Below are 24,768 nucleotides of genomic sequence, written 5' to 3'. Positions count from 1 at the left end.
TTGTGGCAGTGCCTGGTGTTAACCCTGCACAGTGAGAGGGACAGGGAAGGAGAAAGGCAGAGGTTGAACCAGAGACATTCAGGTCTATTGGAATTCGGGCATCTCTAGACTTTCAGTGTTTGACCAAGTTCTAAAATGTGCAGTCAATTAACGGGAACCCTCTCCCACATTTTAATTATTTCAGTGTCTGCCTGAACTGGGGGTGAGCCCAGGCCTGGGCATCTCCTGCCTGGAGCCCCTTGCTGCCACTGCCCCTCACAGATGTGCAGCTTGCAGGGCTGCCCTGCAATGAAAAATGTGCATAAGGAAGTAGCAAAAGAACCAGCGAATGGCATTTTGTGTCAATGAAAAATGTGTTTAAGGAAGTAAAGAACCAGAGAATAGCATTCAGTGTTCAGTGCCCCTGGCCCTGGGTGCCACCTGCTCCAGCAGCTCCAGGCTCTGCTGGGTTACAGAGCCTCACAAACGAACCTGGCTCAAACACCGCCTGCTCACAGGGGAACTGCTCTGATCTCCTTCCCCAGAGGGCTTTGCTGCAGTGCCACGGCTTGCTCTGCATAGAAACAAAATCACTGGGATAAGATTTGGTGTTGGAAATTGCTTTTTGGAAATGAAGAACTCTGTGCCGCTTCCAGCACCAGTTTATTGTTAGGCTGAGCAGTCTTGTCTCGTGTCAGCCCTGAGCAAGTTCTGTTAACACCAAAAATACACAAATAAAACCAACTCAGGGGTGACTACAGAGGGAAATAGTGATGGATGCCTAAACTGCTGTAATTGAACTCATGCTGGAGTTTCCATAAGCAGAATAAATGAAAAAATCTCCCTTTTTTGAGGAGGGATATTCAGTATAGATGCCAAGGCAGGAAAAACCAGGCTTTGCTGTGCTCTGGAAATATCCACCATTGTATGAGCGATGCACCCACCTTGTAATCTCAGATAAAACCAGGCACCCTCCTTCAGCCCTGGTGGGAGCCTGGGGAGGCTGTAATTAGCCTGCAATGCTAATTAGTTCTGCAATTCTTTACAAGTCAATTTACTGAGAGTTCTCCTCTCATGTTGAACAAGGGCTTCTCTGGGTTGTGCTTTGAATTTAAGGCACCTGGAAAGACAAAGGCTGAAAAGCATCCATGAGGGTCACTCCTGTCAGATCCTCCCCTGCTCTGGACAAGCAGGAGTGACCACTGAGGCCCAGCCCAGCTCTGGCGGTCAGTGATGCTGGGGTGAGACACCCCAGGCTGGTTCTTTTGGGGAACAGCAGCCCAAAAAGGGGAAAAGTTATTAAATAACCTGTTCTGTCTCTTATGCAGCTCCCACTCTCCTAATATGATGCTTTTTTAGCTGGTTATAAATGGGATATTCCCATTTATACAGCATATGGAGCTTCTGAAACAAGAGTTAGGAAAGGAAATTAGTTTTTCCTCATACAGACATTATTCTTCAGTCATTCCAGTTTTAAATCATGCTAAGGAATGCAACAGCTGAAGCATTTTTGCTGATTTATCTGGGCAGGGACAGGACACTGCTGTAGTGTCGGCCAGAATTAATGGGGTGCCTGTGGACACTCAGAAATCCAACACCATTCCTCTGTGTCTTCAGGAAATAAAGGCCAAAGAACAAAGTAGTTATAGTATATTTTATTCACCTAGAAACAAAGGGTCGAAAGTCACAGCATGGAGGTTTATTTTATTTTGTAAACTCATTAAAAAGATGTCCATGTACAAAATAAGGACATTTTCAACAACAGAACTGCAGACAAAGGAAACTATAAAAATTCAACGCATTAATAAAAAGGTTTTATTTTCTTTCTGCATAATTCCTTGCACCTTCCATAGCAGTGTGCACGCACTCTGAAGTACAGTTGTTAGAATCATTAAAATTCAAGAGGCTGAACATGAAGCCATTGCTCTGCTGGAGGAATGTGTTGCTGAAAGATCCAAACCCTGGAGCACGTTAACTAAAGTGAGACAAGGCTGAGGGACCTGGCTGAAGGCTGCTAAGAGGTTGCTGTGCATTGATCTGCTCACAATTCCAGCTGGCTTTGCTTCCTGCAGATACCTGGAACAGTCCCTGGGGAGGAGCAGGGTCAGGCTGAGCAGGGCCTGGCCAGAGGTGGCTGCTGCCCTAACACATCTAATGCAAATTAAAAACATTGCTGCAGCCAAACAGCTGCCATCCCAGCAAGTGTTAGCTGTGCACCAGTCTGAGCAGCTGCCTGATTGGGATTTAGGATTCACTCCTCAGTCCTGGATATTCCTGATTGCAAGTCTGGAACCCTTGATACACTGTCCGTAACAGGTCAGTTATAAAATTTAAGCTGTGCTGATTGGTAATTTAATTCATCCCTGTTTCTCACCCCAAAATAACTCCCAGCACTGAAAACCCATGCCCTGCTTGAGGCTCCTGTCAGGGTTTCCTTCCTGTGTCCTCAGGGTAGGCCTGGCCTGCAGAGTCAGGGTCAGAACAGCCCCTGTGGGTCCCTGCAGTGCCCTCCAGGTGTGCCAGCCTCAGGAGCCCAGCAAGCATCTCCCATGGGCACAGAGCAGCTGCAGAGCTGCAGGGGATGGGTTCAGCTCCCATGGGCACAGAGCAGCTCCAGAGCCTGCAGGGGATGGATTCAGCTCCCCATGGGCACAGAGCAGCTGCAGAGCTGCAGGGTTCATTGATTCACGCCCAGCTCTGCTGTCCCTGGCAGGCCGCAGTGCAAGAAGCAGCCCCTGCCCCAAGGCACTGCCCACGGGCACAGGGCAGGGCTGCAGGTCCCTGGGCAGGCCCTGGCTGGCACTGCCCTCCCTGGCACAGGGTGCCCTGCCTCACAGGCTCACAGGCTCACAGCCTCCCGTTGGCAGCCGCCTCGCCCGCCTTGGCCTTGTGGTGCTCGTACTTGACAGACACAATCAGGAACAGCAGCAGGGTGGCTCCTTGGATAGCAGCCAGCAGAAAGAAGTAATAGTTCAATTGGCAGCCATTGATATTGCCTGGGAAGAATTGGGGAGGAAAAAAGCATTAAGGAAGATGATACAAACACAAACGTGAATCTTGTTAGGTGTTAGTGAAGACTTTTGTGCAGAACCAAACCAAACCACATTTCCATCCCACAGAACCAAACCAAACCACATTTCCATCCCACAGCAAAGGAAATGAATTAAACCAGCTCAAACCTGTGGATAATTTTAATTATTCACAGAAAAGGCTGGCACTGCTGAGGAAGGTGTGCACAGGATAAGCAATGTTTTCCTTTGTTCTCCAATGCCTTAGACCAAGTCAAAAGAAAATTAAAAAAAAAAAACCACAAAAAATGAATGCTGTAAAGGAAGAAGTTGGCCACTCCACAGATACAAAAAAAAGCCATTATTAAAATTGTTTCTCAGCCTTTTTTGGCAACAAAGTTTAGAGTTCATGAAAACATAGGTGGCTTCTTTGTGGCTCAGTCCGCCTGTGAGGCCCCTGTAAGTTGTCACAAATTACTGCTCTGGACACTGAACAGTGTTAAATGCAGGAAGCTCATTGCTAAAACATCACTCCTCTGTTAGGAAGCATGCCCAGCTCCTGCTGGATTTCCAAGAACAATATATTGTGGCTCATTTCCAGCACAGCACAGCCAACTGGACCATTACAATTATCAGATGTGTTGCAGAGAATAAAACAGTGACGTGTGCATGGACCCCAACCAGCTGTTCCTGCTGCAAGCCTATAAACGTGCAGATTCAATTACTTTAATTACTGAAACTTAAGATTCAATTAAATGAACTTATCATAAAATGCAATAAAATTAAACTGAGCCTTTCCCTGACATTTAAAATACAATATAGATGTGAATCTCCATTTCAAGAGCAGATGTGTTTAAAGAGTAGTAATTATCCTTTATGAGATGGGATATTAAACCCATGAAATCTTAGTTTTGGTGGGAGAAACAAGTCAATTCAATGGCAGCAACCACCCCTGAGGTGCTGGAGAGAGGGAACCTCCTCAGGAGATTTGGGAGGCAGTCAGTCACCCCCAGTGATGTCATGGATGTCATTCCTACCCTGGAAAACCCAGCTAAAGTTCAGCTGTGGCTCTGGTAACTTCAAATCTTGTTACAGCAATGCAAATGGAGTTATAGAGTTACAGAGAGTTACAGCAGGGGCTGCTGTGGATGCTGCAGCTGCAGATCACCTGAGCCAGGTGTGTCCCTGCTGGGAAAGGCACCAACACCCAGTGCTGACAGAGCCCAGAGCCCTCTGAGCTGCCCAGAATGGTGCCCATGGCTCAGGAAAGGCACCAACCCCCAGTGCTGACAGTGCCCAGAGGCCTCTGAGCTGCCCAGAATGATGCCCATGGCTCAGGAAAGGCACAAACACCTGGTGCTGACAGTGCCCAGAGGCCCCTGAGCTGCCCAGAATGGTGCCCATGGCTCAGGAAAGGCACAAACACCCAGTGCTGACAGAGCCCAGAGCCTCTCAGCTGCCCAGAATGATGCCCATGGCTCAGGAAAGGCAGCTCCTTTCAGTGCTGACAGTGCCCAAAGGCCTCTGAGCTGCCCAGAATGATGCCCATGCTCAGGAAAGGCACCAACACCCAGTGCTGACAGTGCCCAAAGGCCCCTGAGCTGCCCAGAATGGTGCCCATGGCCCAGGAAAGGCACCAACACCCAGTGCTGACAGAGCCCAAAGGTCTCTGAGCTGCTCAGAATGGTGCCCATGGCTCAGGAGAGGCACCAACACCCAGTGCTGACAGAGCCCAGAGGCCCCTGAGCTGCCCAGAATGATGCCCATGGCTCAGGAAAGGCAGCTCCTTTCAGTGCTGACAGTGCCCAAAGGCCTCTGAGCTGCTCAGAATGATGCCCATGCTCAGGAAAGGCACAAACACCCAGTGCTGACAGAGCCCAGAGGCCCCTGAGCTGCCCAGAATGATGCCCATGCTCAGGAAAGGCAGCTCCTTTCAGTGCTGGCCACCTCTGGGTAGATTTAGCACAGCCCAAATATTTTACAGAGAGATTTGGCAGTGTGTTCTCTCAGCTGCTCCAGAGAACAGGGGCAAGGGGCTGAAGAAGCACCATCATTATTTGTGTGGAATTCTTATCCCCTACTGAGCCATTAGCAGCTGAATGACCTCTGTACTGCAGAAAAGGTTCCTTTTCCAATTTTGAGATTGACTGGGGAAAAGAAGTCTCGATGGGGTGAACTATTCCTTTGGGGAGCACACTTCCATAAGTTCAGGCTGCTTGTTATCTTTTAAAGAACTTACAAGCCACAGATGCCAGCTTGTGGCACGTGCAGGAACCAGGCACCACTGCTTTCTGGTAAATGCGAATCCAGGTGAAATGGCAAATTCTCCTGGACCAAACAGAACGTTCAGGCTGCAGTTTCAAGCCATGTGCACATGGCAGGTCTAGCAGACATCTGAAGAACTGTTCACGCTCCTCCTGGCTGGACTAATTTGCCCACTGAGGATGGGAGGGTTTTCTGAAATTCCCAAGGTGCCACCTACTGGTGCCAGGAATTATTTTTAACCTCCAGTGGCAACTCAAAGCAGGTGATTTGTTGAACTTTAGGAGTATAAATAGCTAGCAGACAGAAGTGCAGAATTAACTCATGGTAATTTCAATGAAGTCACTTGAAATGAGGAAGCTGAATAATCACTTGGGAGAGAAATGGGTACATTTTACTTCTCATAACCACAGAAAGCAATTTCAGTACTTTATACCAAATATATTCTTCTGCTGCACGTAATTTAAATATTTTTTACTGAAATGAAAATATTTGTAATTTCTAGAGATGAAATGCAGAAAGAGCTGAGCAAGTAACTGAGGCTCTGCAGAGGTGTTCCTCATGCTTTCATGAGGGCAGTGAATTATTCTGCACAGTCACATTATTTCATGCTTAGGTGCAAAATGAAACTATAACAGAGCAGTAGACAAATTCATATTTTGAAAATAATAACTGTGTTAAAAAACTATTAAAATGCAACAGTGCCATGCCCTTGATGCTTAACTGAAGCTTCTGCTTTCCAGCCCATGAGCACACTGAAAAACACACTTACCAAAATCTGTGTGATTACTCATCCAGCCAATTTCTTTAATAGACACCAGTGCCAACAACCCAGAGCCAACAAAGGAGCCAATCCCCGAGAAGAAAAAGAACAGCCCCATGATGGCACTCTGCATGGACTTGGGAGCAGCTGAATATGCAAACTCTAGACCTGTGTTCAAAGATGAAAAAATGCTATTAGAGTATGTAAGAAATGAGAGCAGATTGTTCCAGAAGCCACAGGTGTGTAGTGAATCCTTAGCACTTCCCAGCTCCTTTTAATTGCTTTATGAATCCTCTTAAAGGTCATCAATGCACCAACCCAATGCTGAGACACAGACTTCGATCTTATTTATGTTCCATGTCTAAAATCAAGGAATCTTCTGAACCAACATATTCATTTTTCTGTCTAAAATGGCCCTCAAGGAAATGAATTAAAGCAGCTCAAACCTGGCAGCTCCACGTTTCCCACCTCCCCTGCTTCCCTGGCTGCTGGGCAGCACAGGCAGGACAAGGAAAAAAGGGAAAAGTCACTCTTGCATGAGCCATGAACATTTATTTCTTACAGCCTCAGTGTCTCTGAGTGTGCAGACAGAGAAATTAACTGGAACTGGAAAGGCAGTAATTAATTTAATTTACTTTGATCTAGAATTCTCCGAGTTCATTGCTTGCTAGCAAGCAATTCTTTTTAAAGTTTGTAGATATAGGTCTTGAACTTTCAGCTGTCTTTGCTCAAATTTCAACCAATAAACCCAAGAAAAGGGTACCAGTGAGCATCCATCAGCAAATCTGTGCTAGTGCATTTGTGTACCAAGAGCACACACTGGGTTAGGCTCCGCCACACAAAGATTAATGCCCATGATTAACTCTCCTTTTCAGAATAATACTCCTGTCAAAAATCAAATGGGATTATTCACAAGAGACAATCAAATCCGTTCCTTGCAGAGCTCTTTCTGACAGGTGAAATGCTTGTTTCAAAACAGTCTGCTCATACTGGGAATTAATGCTACCTCATCTAACATTTTTCCTTGCACGGAGAGCATTACAGACCTGAAATTGCATAACTCTCATGTCTGGCATAATGAAGGCATGCTTTATTTACAGCACCTCTGCTGGCTGACTGCTCCAGGCTGCTTTAACAAATCCAGGGGCATTTCTTTGGAAGAAAAGGATGAACACTGGAAGGCAGAATGGCCAGCCTGGTGCTGTCAGGGAGGAGCTTTGGGTGCTCAGGGCTCCAGCAGCAGCCTCCTCACTTTATTTCATGCTTAGATGCAAAATGAAACTATAACAGAGCAGTAGACAAATTGGTATTTTGAAAATAATAACTGTGTTAAAAAAAACTGTGTTAGAACTCAACAGTGCCATGTCCTTGATGATTAACTGAAACCTCTACTTCCCAGCCCATGAGCACACTGAAAAATACACTTACCAAAATCTGTGTGATTACTCATCCAGCCAATTTCTTTAACAGACACCTGAGCTGTGGCTGGTGCCCACCGCCCTGCTGCCCCTTCTCCTGGCACCACCCTGCTGCTCTATCCCTGGTACCACCCTGCTGCCCCTTCCCTGGCACTGCCCTGCTGCTCCATCCCCCTGGGGCCAGCAGGAACTGAAACTCTGCCCCTGCTCAGCTGTGGGCCTTCCCTGGGCCCAAACCACAGCCAGAGATGGGACAGACACAGGCCCAGCTGCCAGGGGCAGGGCAGGGGGCACGGTGGCATTTGCTGCCAGGATTAACACTGCCTTTGTTTCCCAGCTCGGTTACCAATACAATAATCCTGATTTTCCAAGGAGGATTTACCTGTCCAGCTGCACTTTCAGCAAAACCAAGCAGCCAATGTGGGCACACAGCAGCTTGTTTGGGAGTTCTGGCTGAGTGGTCAGAGCTGCCACAGGGCTCCTGAGCCCCAGCCACAGCCTGGGCACCAGGCTTCTCAATATTGTTAAGCTCAGGTGTAACACATGAAAGGATCTGAACTCCTTCTTTTCTTGTTTATTTTACAGATACACTGCATCTGACTGTTCCAGCTTTAAAACTCAGAACAAAAACCAAAATGAGTGTAACCCTGCCCTTTTCGCAACAAAATAAGGTACATTTCTAAATTTGAGTGACTTTTGCAGCAACACTACTATTTAATCTGGCATAAGGAATATAAAATGTTTTCTTTGCCTTCAGAGCTCCTTTGGCTGCTGGCAGCCCTTGATAATGATTTCATGCTCCTGCAAACAAGCACTTCTGAAATGAAAGCCCCTCGCTGGTGTTGTCATGTGAGATTACAATTCCCAGTTAGACAAGGGTGCTTTAGGAGGATTGACAGAATAATACAAAAGATTAATGCAATGTGTGTCATCTTTTTAAAGGTACCCCAAGTGTAACTAATGTGGCTTAATAAGAATAGGCTTAGTTTTACAGTAAACAGAAAAACAGAGGTATGTTTCAGCTCTTGGGCTATTTTTGTTCACAACAAACATTTCCCCATCATTATGGTTTTGTTACCAGTAACACTTTGCTTGTTTTAAGCCTGAATTTCATAGCACAGTAGATGCCTTTATCAAGTTAAATACTGAACTGGTAAAGTACACTCTGAGCCTTGAGAGGACTTCTTAAAAATATTAAAGTTATGTTCAGATAACAATCAGAAGGCAGGAAAGAACCTTTGTAAAAACAATCCAATGGAAGTGCACTACACAAAGCAATTAAGGTGTGCACAGAATTTCTGGTGCATTTCTTTCCAACACTGACCAAGAGTTTTTGAAGTTCTAATGCTGTTGGCACAGACCCAGCAGTGCAGAAGAGCAGAATATTCCCATGAGAATTGTGCAAGCCTTAAGGACTTCTCCCAGAGAGCTCCACCAAAGCCCTCTCAGCCTGGAGCTCAGCAAGCACAGAGTGCTTCAGGACCTTTCCTCAGCCTGCAGACACCTTTGCTCTTTTTTCCTTGCAAACACCTAGGAACTATTAATAGTTCCTGATAGAGAAACAAGGTTGTGTAAGGGGGAAGAAATTGGTTTAATTTTCCATGAACACTTGCGTTTCTGATAAGTCATCTGTTTATCTAAGTTGGGATTGAAGTGGCACTGTAACAAAACTGACCACAAGTAATTCATTTTACTCTTTGGATAAAAAATGCTAAATACAGCCTTAGTTTTTAGTAACTAACTAAATCAGGCAAGATTTTATGTTCAGATTTTTGTGTGCTGGCACTTGTGACCGGTACCATACAGAGATAAAGAAATGGACAGCAAATGAGTAGACAGGAAAAATAACAAACCCCACTTTTACTCTCCTTGCCAAGCAATGCAAGCACCTTATTTCATTTCCTAGCAGCTGTGACGACAGCAGCCCACGGGTAACAGAGCCCTGCTGGGCAGAAGCTGTGTGCTCACCCTGAGGGGAACAAACTGTGTGCCAGCTGGGGCCAGGGCAGCTCAGTCCCAGAGCAGAGATCTCACTGCAGCCTGTGACTGCCCAGGAGTGAAAGTGGCCTCCCCAGGGAAGTGAAACAGGAGCTCTGCCACAGCAGCCCAAGGAAAGGAGCTGGGGGTGCCCCAGCGTGAGGGGATGAGCCCACAGCTCAGGACTTGCAAAGAGACTTTGATGAAAAGGGGCTGGAGTCAAGCAGAATGCAGTGAGTTTAAAATGAGTTTTACAGGAGGAGTTTTGGAGGGTTGCAGCAGGGAGCTCCACAGTCCTGCTGGACCCTCGGAGCTGTTTCTGTCCTGGCAGCCCAGCCCTGCTCCAGCAGCACAGCAGCACTCTGTGCTCAGAGCTCCAGCAGCATTTCACCTGAGCCAGCCCAGCACACAGGGCTGGAGAGCCACAGGCACACAGAGAATGCCTGAGCTCTCCCCTGCTATGAGCCTGCACTCACAGGAAACAAACCAGAAAATGTGATTTTGTGCTGCTCTCCTCCCACTGCACCTTCAGCTTACGAACCTGTGGGCACACAGCTGTCCCACATCACACAGGGCACTGCTGGGCAACTCAGCATCTCTTGCATTTGTTCAACACACACAAAATGGGAGCAGTTTCAGTTTGCTTAGAGTAATGTTGAAATACTGGAATAGCTACACAAAAACTGATCTAGAAATAAAGTAGATTAAATGATAGAAAAATACCTACTTCAGTATTAATATTCACAAAAACTTTTCTTATTTCATAGATGGAAAAAATCAAGTAACATCAATTTAAACTGGTAAGTCTTTCTCAATGTGGTTTATTTCTCCCCTTTGCCCTCAGAAAGGTGTTTCCACTTACTAACAGACTTTCTAAAATGTGAGCTCAGTTTATAAGACAAAAAAAATTCACAAAGCGCAAATTGTATTTCCAACACAGAGGAATATACAGAGGACATAAAACTGCATTAAAATACAATATTGAAAGAGCACATTTTTTTCCATTAAGGCTTGCAAATATCCAGCACTAACTAGATGTCACACAAATATTTCAGGTGTCACTCTGCTTGAAATTTGATTTTGAAAGCACAGTCTTACATAGCCAGGCTTCAAACGTGTAAGACAGTGGTGAGCTTTGCCACTTAAATTGAGCAATGTTGTATGAAAATGTATTTGGGAACATCAGAGCTTACTTGTAATGACTTGAGAAGTATTTATTTTCTAAGATTCCATGATTTATGACAGATACAAAAGCAGATTTAAGCACACACACACTCTTACCTGCTATACTTGCAAATATTTCACTGAATCCAATCAGCACATACTGAGGAATCTGCCACCAGATTGGCAGATCTGCAGCGTGGTATGTAACGTTCCCAATTGTCTGGTTAATTGTTTTAACCTTCACGATTTTCAGTCTGTTGCTTTCCAGAATTCCTGTGTGAAACGGGAGGGAAAAAAGATTGATCTAAGATGCAAACATTGTTTCTCCACATTAAGAATTCAATTAGGATTCAGCCCGGCATTGCAATTAGAAGTGATACAACAGGAATATGTATTTATTTCCTGACAAAGCATTTCAGACTACTTCTGCTGGTGTTATTTCAAGCCATGGTTGTTCTGCCATAGAATTAGTGATTATATTCTCATTCAGTGGCAATAATTATACAAACACTTAGCCCATTTCTGGATGGATCAGCTCAGAGCTCTCATGGACACTGTGCTGGGCTTTCTTTAAAGACAATCTCATTTTCACAAACTACTACTTTGCACTGTTGAACCATTTCAACTGCCACCACAGTATTCATAAATTAGAAATCCTTTTGCTTATGGAAATGGCTACACCAGTCCTGTAGAGCTATGAAAACCCTCTATGAATATGATTATGACATTTATATGACACTTTTCATCCAAAGAGATCCAAGAGCTCATTAGAGCTTGATTTACAAGCAATACATTGCATAGAAAGTACTTCATACGGAATGAAAAAGAGACAGGATAGTGTAAAATATAAGCATTTTTAGCTTGCTCAGCACAACAGTTTAGGGTAGAAAGTGAATATCAAATAATGCTCTGGGGTTTTGTTGAAGTTGCCCAGATTAAACCATTGACTCACAGTTTCATAAAGTACACAGAATAGCTAATAGTTAATAAAACTCCCTGCTGCACCAAGAGACTTCTACAAAGGAACTCTCATCCCTTATCTTTGGAAATAAGGTGAATTTATTCAGCACCATCCAGAGGAGCAGGGCTGAGCCACTGCCACTCCCAGCCTCCATCAGTGCTGTCCTGAGCCACGACCTGCCCTCACCTGGGACACAAAATGTGTCCCCAAAACCACGACCTGCCCTCATCAGGGACCCAAAATGTGTCCCCAAAACCACGACCTGCCCTCATCAGGGACCCAAAATGTGTCCCCAAAACCACGACCTGCCCTCATCATCTGGGACACAAAATGTGTCCCCAAAACCACGACCTGCCCTCATCATCTGGGACACAAAATGTGTCCCCAAATCCTGCCATCACCTGGGACACAAAATGTGTCCCCAAAACCACGACCTGCCCTCATATGGGACACAAAATGTGTCCCCAAAACCACGACCTGCCCTTATATGGGACACAAAATGTGTCCCCAAAACCATGACCTCCCCTCATATGGCACACAAAATGTGTCCCCAGCGCCACGTGCAGGGCTCAGATAGGCTGCTCCTGGCTATCTCAGCATGTGCAGAGCCTCCAGCTGCTCCCTCAGTGCCATTCCCTTTCCTGGAGGCACCCAGAGGTGCCAGGGACACGTTCCATGGGCTGCTGAACCCCTCTGAGCCACACGGGCAGCACCTCCCAGAAACAAACACAGTTCCTGGTGTACAACGCCACTCCTGTTCTCCTGGGTGTTCCCAAGTCTATGACATAAAACTTCTTTTAAAAATTTAAAGCATTTCTTAAAAATAAAAGGGGAGCAGCCAGATCAGCCCCTCTGTGCTAAGTGACAGTGCCAAATTTCTCACTAACATCTGGGTTAGGTAAAAACTGATCTGAATTTATTACTTCTTCATGGCAGGCCAGCCCCCACATTCTCTCTATATTCCTCACTTCTCTTTAGGTGACCCATCTTATCTTTCTTTAGCTCTTCAGCTACCTCACTGCCCTATGAACCATGAAAAGCTGCTGTAATTAAAATAAAACTGGACTTCTTGATGTTTTAATTTTAATATAGCTGCCCAACACTTTAGAGTGGAGCTTAATTAAAGTGTAAACAAAGCAGTAATCATCTAAGAGCTCAGACATAAATTCATTTATTTACACTCAGCACAGAACTGTTGCACCTCAAAACATCAAGTAATCTTAATGTGTTTATGCTCTTACAAAATAACCGCTGAGCCACCTAGGAGCACAACTACAATATACCAAACTTTGCCCTAAATTCATCTTCAAAGTACTTCAGAACCTGGAACCTACTGATTCTTCCTTTAAGACTTTGATAGACAAGTTTCATATTTAATTTTGCACTCTTAGTAGTTAAAATAATCTGAACTTCTTGCTATAATGGTTTAAACTCTATAAATGAAGTAGATTTTCCAGCTGAATAACCCTGAACATTGCTGCTCAGAACTCGCCATAAGATGCATGAAGCACAGCAGATGTTCATTAAATCTAATCAGTTGTATTTTAACACAGTCTGTAAAATATTTTAAATAATCTAACCAATCTAATAGGCAGCCTGAGTAGTGTCCACAACTAATGGCTGTCGGATAAGCAAGTCAAAATGGAAATATGGCACTAACAAATCATTAAGATATTGCCATGATTGCAAATTCTTGACATTTTCATATGTTAAAGATTTCATTCAGTGTCCCTCTCAAAGGTAGCAGTGGTTGGTAGTAATATTGTATTTTAAGAATGTTAAAATATGGCAGCTCTAAATATCACTTAATGAGAAAATAAAAATTGAGTGAAACATAGAAACCAACACCTTGCTAGAAATAAACATTTTCCTAAACCCCAAATTTGTCCCAACTGAAGCTCTTTAATTCCTGCTATGATGAAGAGATGTCAAGTTACTCCAAAAGGTTAAACTTTCCAAACAGATTGCAAATAATCACCCAAAGAATTCACCTTTGCAGCTTCTACTGGGGCAGACTTGGGGAGGATCAAACCAACAAAAGCATGTGTTACATTTGCAGGTGAATTGGAAAAAGCATCAGAAACTTTAAGGAATTGTGCTGTATGAGCCCATTCCCCAGCTCAGTCTCACAGCTTGATGTGCTCTTCCCCACCAGGAATAAAGACAGATATTGCTGGTTTTGAATTCCCTCATATGTGAGCCCACAGGTTCTATTTAAAGAGCTGACATTTAAGGGTTTTACATCATCCTCTCTGCAGCAGCAGTGTCCTGAGAAACATGGAATAAGAGAAACACTTCTGATTTAACTTTAAATGACTTTGCTTGAAGAACTTTCCTTGCCCACAAAGTGACCTTGGCCTAATAATTACCTCTCTCACTGAAAGAGATCTTAATAGCCATACAAAGTGTCCCTCTCCCTAAAATAGAGGGGATCCCAAGTGCTGCAATGAATTTATTTAATGCTATAATGCTTTATCAGGATGTTCATTACAGTGATGCTGGTGAGGGCTATAGATTCTGTGAAGCATTGCTCAGAGATGTTCAGTTCCACATCAGCAGCACTTAACAACCTGAAATCCTCTCAAAAGCAGCTGATTTATGGGGCCAGCAGAGTTGCCATCTTTTCCCTTTCATGCTACAGCTGAGCTATTTTACACTACACTAATTCCCAAACATTAGGGACAGGAAGAGGGGGGAGCCAACCCAAAGTGGGAGGAAACTCTTGTTCAGCCATGACCTAACTTTATTATTTCAGAGCAGGGGAAAGGATTTTGGGTACAATTTCAGCTTTTTTATACTTGTGAGTCAGAATGTATGAAGAAACATTTTTAAAGGGTATATGCAAAATCTACCTCAGGCAGGAAAAATGGTCCAATTTTATTGCAGGTGTTCAAAACAGTTTAGTAAATGGTTGGATACAATCCCCTTTATTGAGGAAAATGCATCCATGAAGGCACATTCCAACTATCCCACTATAAAAGATCTGAATAATGCTGAATTAAATATTCACACAGCTCTTTAGGAAATGCTGTAGCAGTGAGCTGGACAATTCACTGTGTCAGGAGATGCCCAAGTCATTTCCTTACCTGCAGCAAAGGCAGAGCACATCACAAAGAACATCCCCACTGCAATCCTCTTCAGGGAGGATGGCAGCAAGCCATGCCTCTTCAAAATGGGGTCCACCAGCTTGTCCTTTAGGGGGATCAGGATCAGGATAAGCACTGCATCAAACATGGTCAGCCAGGCTGCTGGGAACTGGAAGGGAAGATGATTAAAGCAATTTCATACTTAAGAGGTAATTTTTACTATTATTTTACAAAAAAGGTTTTAATTGAACACTTTGATCCAAAATAAACAACAATGCACTGACAGACATTGTGAAAAGTCAAATAAGAGTGTTTAAATGCTGAAGAAAATATTCAGCTATTTAGGTTTTCACTGAATCAGGCTGCTCATACATCTGTAAGCTCAGTTTCTCCTCTGACAGAATTGAACTTTGTACCTAATTCAGTCATGAAAAGCATTTAATAGCCATGCTCTGTATTTCTTCTTTAAGCTTAGAACTATCAGAGATGTGCCACAGAAGAGCAGAAACAGTCTTACTAATGTAAATGCAAAGTTCAATTAAAATCAAGTTACACTTGTCAAATGACCACAGAAGGTGGTGTAACACATGTAAACCCTGTAAATCCTGTGTTTTACTTCTCTGTGCCATTTCTGCATCACATGATGCCAGCCTTCCTTGAAAAGTATTGATTGAACAGCTTCTTTCAATATGCTGAAGGTAAAGTGATTATTGATTAGGCAGTCTAGAGTAACAAATGTGTCTCAAATTCCAAATGCTAATGTATCACTTAAGGATGGGAATTTATTCCTACTGGGCTTGCAGAAATGCTTCTGTCCTGCTCTGGAAACTCAGGGCAGGGAGATGGATCAGCGTTCTCCAAAGGTCACACTTTGGCCACTGAAGGATAAAGAAACTCTGATGAAAGCAGTGAGAGTTACCTGAATGCATCCAGAGCAGGCTGGGGTGAACTCCAGGCACGTGCTGGAATAACAAAATCTGGGATGTGCATCGTGCTCCTAAACCCCCAAAGGCACTGCCTGCACCTCCTGGAATTGTTGTACCACACTGACCCAATCTGCATCTCCACTAAAGAAAGGCCCTGCTCTTGTTTTGCTCTGCTCACCGTGTGGATGGAGTTGGTGTCATTGGATATCTCGGGAATTCTCAGATGGAGGCTCTGCAACACATATGTTGTCTGCATCTAGCATCAGGAAAGAGGAGTTGAGATTACTTGGACAAGGAGTGCTGAGAGCAAGATATTTTTATTTTGTAATCATTAACAAAGATTATACCAGAGGTGAAATGCTAACACAGCAACCTGAAAACAATTACATTCAGAACATTCCAAGATTTTTTAACCTTGCAGCTATTTTTACTAAAAACACCAAGAATCATTTGTGTGTCTTTGAAAACAATTTCTGCATTGTTTCTTTTGCCCAAAATGTATCTGATATCCTGAATCATCTCCATAAGGCAGAACCTGAAAATTAAAACGAGGTCTAGACCATTTAGCCTGACCTATATGAAACAGCTGCAAGATGAAATACAGCACAGTATTTTAGGATATGTGAATTTGTACAACTGTGAGTCTTAACTACACTTGTAATGATTTTTTTTTCTATTATTAGGTCAAAATATTGTTTGAGAGCATTCCTTAGTAGTCATTTTTCATCTCTGAACTCCAAGTTAAGTTTCCTATTTATAAGAGAACACCCCAAAAATGTTAAGTTAGAAATGACATAAAATATAACTGTAACCATATGGAACTACTCACTTGAAAATACACTGTCCAGTAAGGTATTAAAGCCAGAAAGACAGGGATAATCTTGACAAGAGCTTTCACATCCTCCACCTTGTCTTCTCTGAAGGGGCCCCCCCGGGACAGCTTGGCCATCTCGAAGAGGCTCTGCCTGCGGGGCGGGTGCAGCACTCCCTGGCCTTCACTGTGGGAAAGGATTTGACATGTTTAGTAAACACAACTGGCGATCTTCTCTTCCTTACAAAAAGCTAATGCATTTCCAAAATGGGTCATTCATGTAAGTTACAGCAACACAGCCAGGCCAGAATGGATCCCCAGCAGGTGGAAACAGGAGAGGAAACCTTCTGCCATGGAGTTTCCTTATTTCCCACCCTCCCCTCACAGCCCAGCCCTAAATAACTGGCAGAACTTGGAGTAACCTGCAGTTTGTGATATTGCTTGTTAAGTCATTGAACTTTTTGGCAACCTGAGCACATGAAACCCCACTGCAGAGCAGGCACCTGACTCCTCTTAGCAGTGATCCAACCCAACCACCAGTATTCCATGGGCAGCTCTCAAGAGTGGCAAAATTCTGGCTCCCCATCAAGCTGCATAGAGCACTAAACGCAGATGACAGTGCTTTTCAAACCAGAAGGCATCCACAAACAGATGTGCCAGAGAAGAAAGTTAACTAGTGCTGAGAGCAGCCCAGTCAGGGTACAGCACCCCCTCAGGAGCTCTGAGGTGGCAGGACACAGAGCTCAGCTGACACCACGGTGTGGCTGCAGGGACACCCAGGGATCTGTCTCACTGTGCCTCCTCCATCCCTCAGCGCCCAGAAAGCAGCTCCAGGCCCCAGCTCTGCAGCTCTCACAGCAAAGCTGCTCCCTGTTGTTCTCCTGCAGCCTGTGGTGGCAGTGACCAGCAGGCAGGGCGAGCTGAGGAGCTCAGCCCTAGGTGACTCTGAATAGGTCACACAGGAGAGCTCATCACAAACCTGTTTGCTGAGTGCTCCCCGTGGGCCTTCTTGGAGCAGCAGGAGTATGTGAGGATCCTGAACATGTCTGTGAAGGCACTGCCATCAGGAGGTTTGGTGATGAAGAAGCTCTGGCCACACAGGAACACCATGAAGGAGATGCCGATGCAGACCGTGGGGATGCTGTACCCGATCACAAAGCTCACGTTCTGCTGGATGTAGGCAATGCCTCCCAGGGACAGGATAGCTCCCAGATTAATGCTCCAGTAAAACCAATTAAAAAACCTCCTTGTGGCTTCTGGACCCCGGTCTTTGACCTGGAGAAGATTAAAAGCAAGCCCTTCAGATTCTGAATAAATACAGCTAAACAGAATTAGAATCTTTGAATTAGAATTCTAACAAGTTCAATACACTGAGGAGCTCAGGTTTCATTTAGAGTCACTCTGGAATGATTTAAGTGTTTTGGCTTCACATGGTGTTTGATGAGATGCCACCTCGGTGAGAGCTGCACCATTATGTGAGTAACCTTCTGGAAGCTCAGCACAGGGATAAAACAGCCACACTGCTGAGACACAGCTCCCCCAGAGAGGCCATTATTATTCTACTGCACTGACTCTCACTGGGTCATTGCTCTACAAAAAGCTCCCTCAGATTAACATCCCATAGATCACAGGAGTTTAAGTAACTATTTTTTAGTAACAAAAAGTTAGGCTACCTAAAATTCACATATTGCCAAAATTGCTTGTTCTAACTGTATTTACACAACAGTTAACTCTATTCCATTTTCTAAGCCTCAAATGAATGCTTGGTAATTAAACAAAAATTTAATTTTTGACACAGTCTTAATGCCTCTCATCAGAACACAAATTGAGCACTTGTCCTTCTGACCTTTAAAAAAAAATTAATTAAATTTGGGCTGCCTGAGGATCACAAGGCTCCAGTAAATATTTATCCCTGTAAGTCAGTGCTGTTCATAGTGTTATTTTTTCTGCTTGAAGCTCTCAGTCTCTCCAGTGAAAGTAAAGACATCCCTGTTTATAGAACTATCTGTACAGTTTTACCATCCCTCTTTATTATTGCCTACTGTAAGTTACCCCACATTTTGTAATTCACTCCCAGGAATCCAGCATCACTCATAAGAGGTGATGTAAGAGAAATGATGCAAATTAAAATTTGAAACACATTAAAAAGATCAAGTAGTCTGCAGGAGAATCCATAATAGTGCATTTGTCAGTGGCTGATGACTGAAAGGCCATTAACAGTGACTAGCAAGTCAGTGCCATGCACCAGCCTGGCTGAGTCAGTTATTTTCCATTTGTAACTGCAGATTTCCCCTCCTCATTTGCCAGATCTCCAACAGACCCCTATTTAGTTTGCAGTATGAAAAGCAAGCTGTGTCTTAAAATGAGTTTTTAACACTGCCAGTTCTGATTAACAGCTTCAGGTTTCCCAGTGGTGCACAAACCCATCTGTAGCATTTAGCCAAGCCCCACAGAGGAAATATGAAAGAATCTATTCCTGTGCACAGCTAACAGCACTGCCAGCATTCAGTGCATCTGTCAGAATGTCCGATGCAATCCTGGAGGCTAAACCCAAGAAATTCTCCCTCTCCAGCTTCAACTTGGTACTCAATTCCTAACTTTCATCAACTGCAGCAGTAGCTCAATCCAGGAATTCCTCCCAAAGCCCAATGAGCAGCAGGATATTAGCAAACAATTAATGGAACACAGTGCTCCAACTTGTGTAAGTGTTAGCAATGTGTTTGATGAAGTTTCCGTTTCTTCATCACAAAGTCTCAGTTCTCTTATTTCTGCAAGGCAGAAGACTTCTCATCCTCCCTCCTGCACATGACCTGGCTGACATCTCTACAAAGGAGAGCAGGGAGAAGAAAGCCAACTTTGATGCAGGTAAGAACAGGGAAGCACACCATGAGCCTTCTGACAGGCATTATCCCAGCCTCCAACCATTAGCTCCTGAGAAACTTCCTGAGCCAAGGATGGCTTCTCTGTGCTTAATCAAGGCAGCAGCTCTCCTCTCCACGAGCCTGTGTAACCTGCCTCTGAACCCGGGTCAGCTTTGAGGATGCACAGCATCCCGTGGCAGAGAGCTCCACAGGCAATGGCACAGTGGGCAGGGCTGCCTCCAGCGCCTGCTTTGAACCAGCCTGTCTGAGCCTGCCTCCTTCCACCTTGTTCCAGGAACCAGCACAGACAGCCCAGCTCCATCCATCCCTGATCCACAGACAGCTGAGCTCCATCCATTCCTGCTGCAGAGAGAGCTGAGCTCCATCCATTCCTGATCCACAGACACCTCAGCTCCATCCATTCGTGCTGCAGAGAGAGCTGAGCTCCATCCATTCCTGATCCACAGACAGCTGAGCTCCATCCTGTTTCTATCCCATTCCTGCTGCAGTGACAGCTCAGCTCCATCCATTCCTGCTGCAGAGAGCTGAGCTCCATCCATCCCTGATCCACAGACAGCCCAGCTCCATCCCATTTCCATCCCATTCCTGTTCCAGTCACAGCCCAGCTCCATCCATTCCTGGTCCACAGACAGCTGAGCTCCATCCATTCCTGCTGCAGAGAGAGCTGAGCTCCATCCATTCCTGATCCACAGACAGCTGAGCTCCATCGCGTTTCCATCCCATTCCTGCTGCAGTAACAGTGGACCTCCATCCTTTCCTGCTGCAGAGAGAGCTGAGCTCCATCCCATTTCCATCCCATTCCTGCTCCAGACGGCCCATTTCCATCCCATTCCTGTTCCAGTCACAGCCCAGCTCCATCCATTCCTGCTCCACTGCTGCCTCTCTCCCCTGCCACTGCTGGCACAAACCACTGTGACATCTTCCTTTCTGCTGCCTTTTCAGAGGTAGGAAATTTAGACTGATTTGTGATTCCTCACCTGGAAACTACTGACCATGCCTGTGGCCCTTCCTGGAAACTTCCTTCACCATCTCCGGTGTCCTTTTTGTGACAGAGTGACCAAAGGAAGGCAGTGCTCAAAGGACAGACACATGACAGACTTACAATGCAAAGAATCCATTTCTTCCTTCTTTATCAAAGCATATGTTTGCACTAAAAATTACATCACAGCCACGTCTGAAATGCCACTACGGCCTTTAACTGGCAAACATTAATAAGTGAATAAAGGTCCCACTGACTACCTGGTGGAATATCTTCTCAAAGACAAAGAACTATGAAGATGTCTTGTCAAAACCCCACATGAAAGGAACATGATCACTCAAAAGTCCCTGACAGTAGTAGCTTTCATTTGTTCCTGCAGTCAACTGAGAGTCACAAGTGACAAATGTACCAAACAGCCCCAAACTCATCGCAGTCACCTCTGAGAGCAGCCACACAGCAGAGCAGGGATGGAACAGAGAACCCTGTCCTTGTCCTTAGCCTACCAAAGAAGGTGCAATGGCAAGAGTTCTGTGCAGTCAAACTTACAGAATCCTGACCCTCTAATCCATCACTGCACACAACCACTGACTCTGAGATCATCTGAGAGAGCTGGGTAGCTGAGCTCCACACTATTACTCAGCTGCTAGGTAATTTCAAAGTTTTACACTGAAATTCGGCAAGTCCACGTATAAAGTCTGTTCCTATTCCACCTGTTATTACTGGCCTGAATGCCACAACTTGTTTCAAACCTGTTCTCTGCAGAGCCTTTGAGGTCCACAGGCTCATAAGAAGTCTGACAGCAGCAACAACAAAACAAGTTGCAGTCAGGGACCTTCAAATCTTTATACCTGGCTCCCCATCCTCATCCAGAGGCTGGAAAATCTATGCTCTACAAATAAATAAAGGCTGAAAATCACTCTAAAGCCATCTTTACAGCAGCAGTTTCCAATAGCTGGAAAAAATAACTGTAAAGCACCAATTTCAGCAGAGCTGGAAGATCCGTGGCAGCTGCAGCCTGATATTTACTGGCTGTGAAGGCAGCTCGGAGGGCAGCACAGCTGGGTGAAAGCTGGCCTCCCCAGGCGCTGTAACCCTGCAAGAGACCCAGCTATAATTAGAGTGATTATGGCTGAGACCAGATTAGGAGTCTGCTGCCACTCTGGCCTCGGTGCTGAGGCTGAAGCAGCTTTCACAATAACCACCAGCAGTCCCATTGTTTCCCAACTGCAGAAAGTCACACACAGGCTGCTCCAAGAACAGGAAGTGACAGCAAACACTGGCCCAAAAGGGGAACTGGAAAGTGCCAGGGCATGGGATCACATGATGAGAAACCCCATTCTGAGCACCTTCCCCTCAGAGTGACACAGCAGCACGGACAGGCTGACACTTCTAGAAAGACATCTGTAAACACAGCTGGGAAAAGCTGCTCTGTCCCAGCCTTGCAGAACTCTCTTTGCTAAGCTGAGTGGTGGAAGTTACTCATCCTGACTCTAACAGCACTTCTAAAAGTAGGCACTCAACAGAGTTAGGAACCAGAGAAAAGTAAGTATTGCAGTTCAGTTTCCCATATTCCACAAAGTGATTCTGCTAAATAAAGAAACCTCTCATTATACAAGAGCCCTCCACCCAAATTCTATACATTAAAGCTGAAAAATTCACACGGTAATTTCTAAGAGATCTGCAATGAAATGCAATTAACATTCTGAAAGGTGATTGTGCCAACTGATATACATGATGTACAATTCAGCCTTTCCTTGGGGAAAGAGGACAAATCCTATCAGCACACATCCAGCCCACACACGTTTGCAATGTGCTCTGGCCTCCCAAGAACGTGGCTCCGGGACAGACTTTATTTTCAGATACAGATAGGTAGGCAGAGATACAGATAGATACATACAGCTATATAGATATATTCTCATCTCCCCAGGAGTTTTCTGCATTCCTGTGCAGGGAAAAGGCACCCAAGAGGGCCCCAAACTGCACTCCAAGGTAAGTGGCATGCTGTAATATATTTAACAAGAGATAAGCCAGAGAAAGAGAGAAGGGGAAAAATTCAGACCTCGGCAGAGCTCCACTGATTATTATGGCCCAGAAAGGAGTATTTCTTTTGCTTCACCCTACATAAATCACTGTGAATTATCTTCAAACCCAGCCAAAACCTGCTTTCCTTGAAATCCTGGGGGAAAAGCCTGTACAAAATCCAGCTACAACAGCTACACTTCCATTGGCAATGGCTCTTCTTTTGCTCAGTTCTTGCCATTATTTATCTCCCATATTTAACTTTCATAAAGCGTTCTGGGGATAAGCAGTCAGTTTTGAAAAACACCTTACAAGATAAAGTCATATTAAAGCTATTTCACTTGATGGGCTCAGGCTGGCTCAAGCAGAGCTAATGCACTGGGGACACACAATGCTGGGCTATAATAATGTTTTACATTTATATACTGCCTTTCACCCAGAATTCAGAATACACGAAATGCCAAAGAATGACAAATGCAAACTGCACAACAGAGAATGGAGGTGTGTTTGGCAATGGTTCTGTGGTGGATTCTCCCTCTTTCAAAGAATGCATGGCATTTCTGATACCTGCTCTAACCAGAACTCAGTGAGCCAGCAGACATGCCACTCAGTTTAGTTTCAGTTTAGTTAGAAAAGCTGCTCAGCAGTACCTGAGCATGCTGAAATTCTCTATTTGCAAAGCAGAAATTACATTTCAACATCCACACTGCCTTAGCACAGGACTGTAAAAAACCTACATGTAACAGAGCATTCCAGTTGTTACTGAAGTGCAAGCTGCCTCTCAAACATTTTCTGTGCAGCCCCTGGGCTCTGCAGTGATGACCCAATGAATGAGATCACTGTGGCGGGTCCCCACAAGGTCATTTGACAGGATGTGTCCTCAGAACAGCCCAGGTGATGTTTACCATGGCCAGAGCAGCTTCCCCCATCATGTGATGCAGCACCAGGCTGCACAGAAATGGCACTCCAGGGCAAGGCAGTGCACAAATACCTAAAGCATAAAAACTGTTAGTTCTGCACTGTTAGATCCTTTATCTCAGGATGGTAAAGGCCTCTGACACTGCCTTAGGAGCCCCATGTCATCCTTGTCACAGCTCAGATGTGTATCTTGTACTTCATTTGATGAGCTCTGAGGTCACGTTAACTGGGTACAAACTGACCAGCGAGGACAATCAGCAGTCCACTTAATGGCCATTAAGTATTCAACCCAAGTCCTGAGATGGTGATGGCTCAGCCAACTCAGATCCCACATGTGAGGCAGGGTAACCAGGAAAGCAAAGGGATCTGACACCCCACAGGCACCGAAATGACACCGAACGTGGCCCAGCTGAAGCAGCTGCACTGCACAGGGCCAGGGCTGGGTGATGCCATTCCCTGCCAGGCTCAGCACCTGCACAGAGGCCAGTCGGCCGGGCACTGCCCACCCCAGCACGGCAAGCCCCTCTGCCACCCTGGGCACCCCGAGCGCTGCAGCTGCCACACCATACCCGACCTGGTCGGCCCCGAACGGGGTGATGTTGGCCTTGACCGAGCCGACGCCCAGCCCCACGAGGACCAGTCCCACGAAGGTGGCGGCGGCGCAGTAGCGGGTGGCTCCGGCCTGCGAGCAGGGCGCCAGGGTGGCGTTGGCGGCCGGCGAGGAGCAGTTCTCCACGGGGAACAGGGGGATGTCCCCGCACAGGCCCTGGCGGGTGTGCGGCGCGGCGATGACGGGGAAGGCCAGCATGCCCAGCAGGTACAGCGCCATGCTGAGCAGGATGGTGCCGAACTTGCCCAGCAGGGCGTCGGCCAGCCAGCCCCCGAACGGCGACACCAGGTACGTGATGCCCATGAAGAGCAGCAGCGCCTGGCTGGCCTGCGCGCCCTCCCAGCCGTAGGGCGGCCCGTTGAGGAACAGCACCAGGTTGGAGGTGATGCCGTAGAAGGCCACTCGCTCCAGCAGCTCGGCCAGCAGCACGGCGGCGCAGGCCAGCCGCCGGCCCTGGAAGGCGCTGCTGGCCGCCCGCCCGCGCTCGCCGCTGCTCAGCAGAGGGCTGCGCTCGTTCGGCTCGGCCTCGTCCATGGCCCTGCGTCCCCCCGGCGGCCCCGCCGCGCTCCCGGCCCGCCCGCCGGGACCCGCGCCCGCCACCGCCCCAGCCCCGCCCCCCAGGCAGCGCCGCGGCACCATTGGCCGAGGGCGCTGTCACTCCGCCGGCGCTCGGCCCCGCCCCCAGCAGCGGCTCGGTGCCATTGGTCGGGGGCGCTGTCACTCCGGCCGTCGCGCCGTCATATGGCCGAGTGGGGCGCGGCGGGGCGGAAGTGGTGTGGCCGTGAGGGAGTCCCGGCGGGTGGCCGGGGAGGTTCCTCAGGGTGCCCGTCAGAGCGGCTGGGGAGGTTCCTCGGGGTGCCCGTCAGAGCGGCCGGCCGGTCGGCAGTGGGGAGGTTCCTCAGGGTGCCCGTCAGAGCGGCCGGGGAGGTTCCTCGGGGTGCCCATCAGAGCGGCCGGGGCGGTCCGGCACGGTGACCCTCAGAGCGGCCGGCCGGTCGGCAGTGG

The 24,768-nt window shown here is 46.3% G+C and overlaps 1 protein-coding gene across 2 annotated transcripts; it reads right to left on the bottom strand.

The window, feature by feature from the left end:
• Nucleotides 1–1,618: 1,618 nt before the first annotated feature.
• On the bottom strand, nt 1,619–24,417 carry SLC15A4 (solute carrier family 15 member 4). Of its 2 annotated transcripts, XR_012583054.1 has the most exons (9): nt 23,728–24,417; nt 17,335–17,630; nt 16,374–16,542; nt 15,723–15,800; nt 14,619–14,787; nt 10,689–10,844; nt 6,022–6,180; nt 2,600–2,975; nt 1,619–2,551 (listed from the first exon to the last, which is right to left on the bottom strand). XR_012583054.1 is itself a non-coding variant. In XM_074553951.1 (8 exons), exons 1-8 carry the CDS (start codon nt 24,400–24,402, stop codon nt 2,827–2,829), a joined length of 1,851 nt encoding a protein of 616 aa, XP_074410052.1. In that variant the 5' UTR covers nt 24,403–24,417; the 3' UTR covers nt 1,619–2,826. The 2 variants fall into 2 exon arrangements, 1 of the variants encoding a protein (XP_074410052.1); XM_074553951.1 differs by having other exon boundaries at nt 1,619–2,975.
• Nucleotides 24,418–24,768: the final 351 nt, after the last annotated feature.

The sequence above is a fragment of the Zonotrichia albicollis genome, chromosome 18 (assembly GCF_047830755.1).
Source record: "Zonotrichia albicollis isolate bZonAlb1 chromosome 18, bZonAlb1.hap1, whole genome shotgun sequence".
Classification (NCBI taxonomy): Eukaryota; Metazoa; Chordata; class Aves; order Passeriformes; family Passerellidae; genus Zonotrichia; species Zonotrichia albicollis.
The sequence above is the reverse complement of the archived record's forward strand: the minus strand, read 5'-3'. Positions and strand labels throughout refer to the sequence as shown.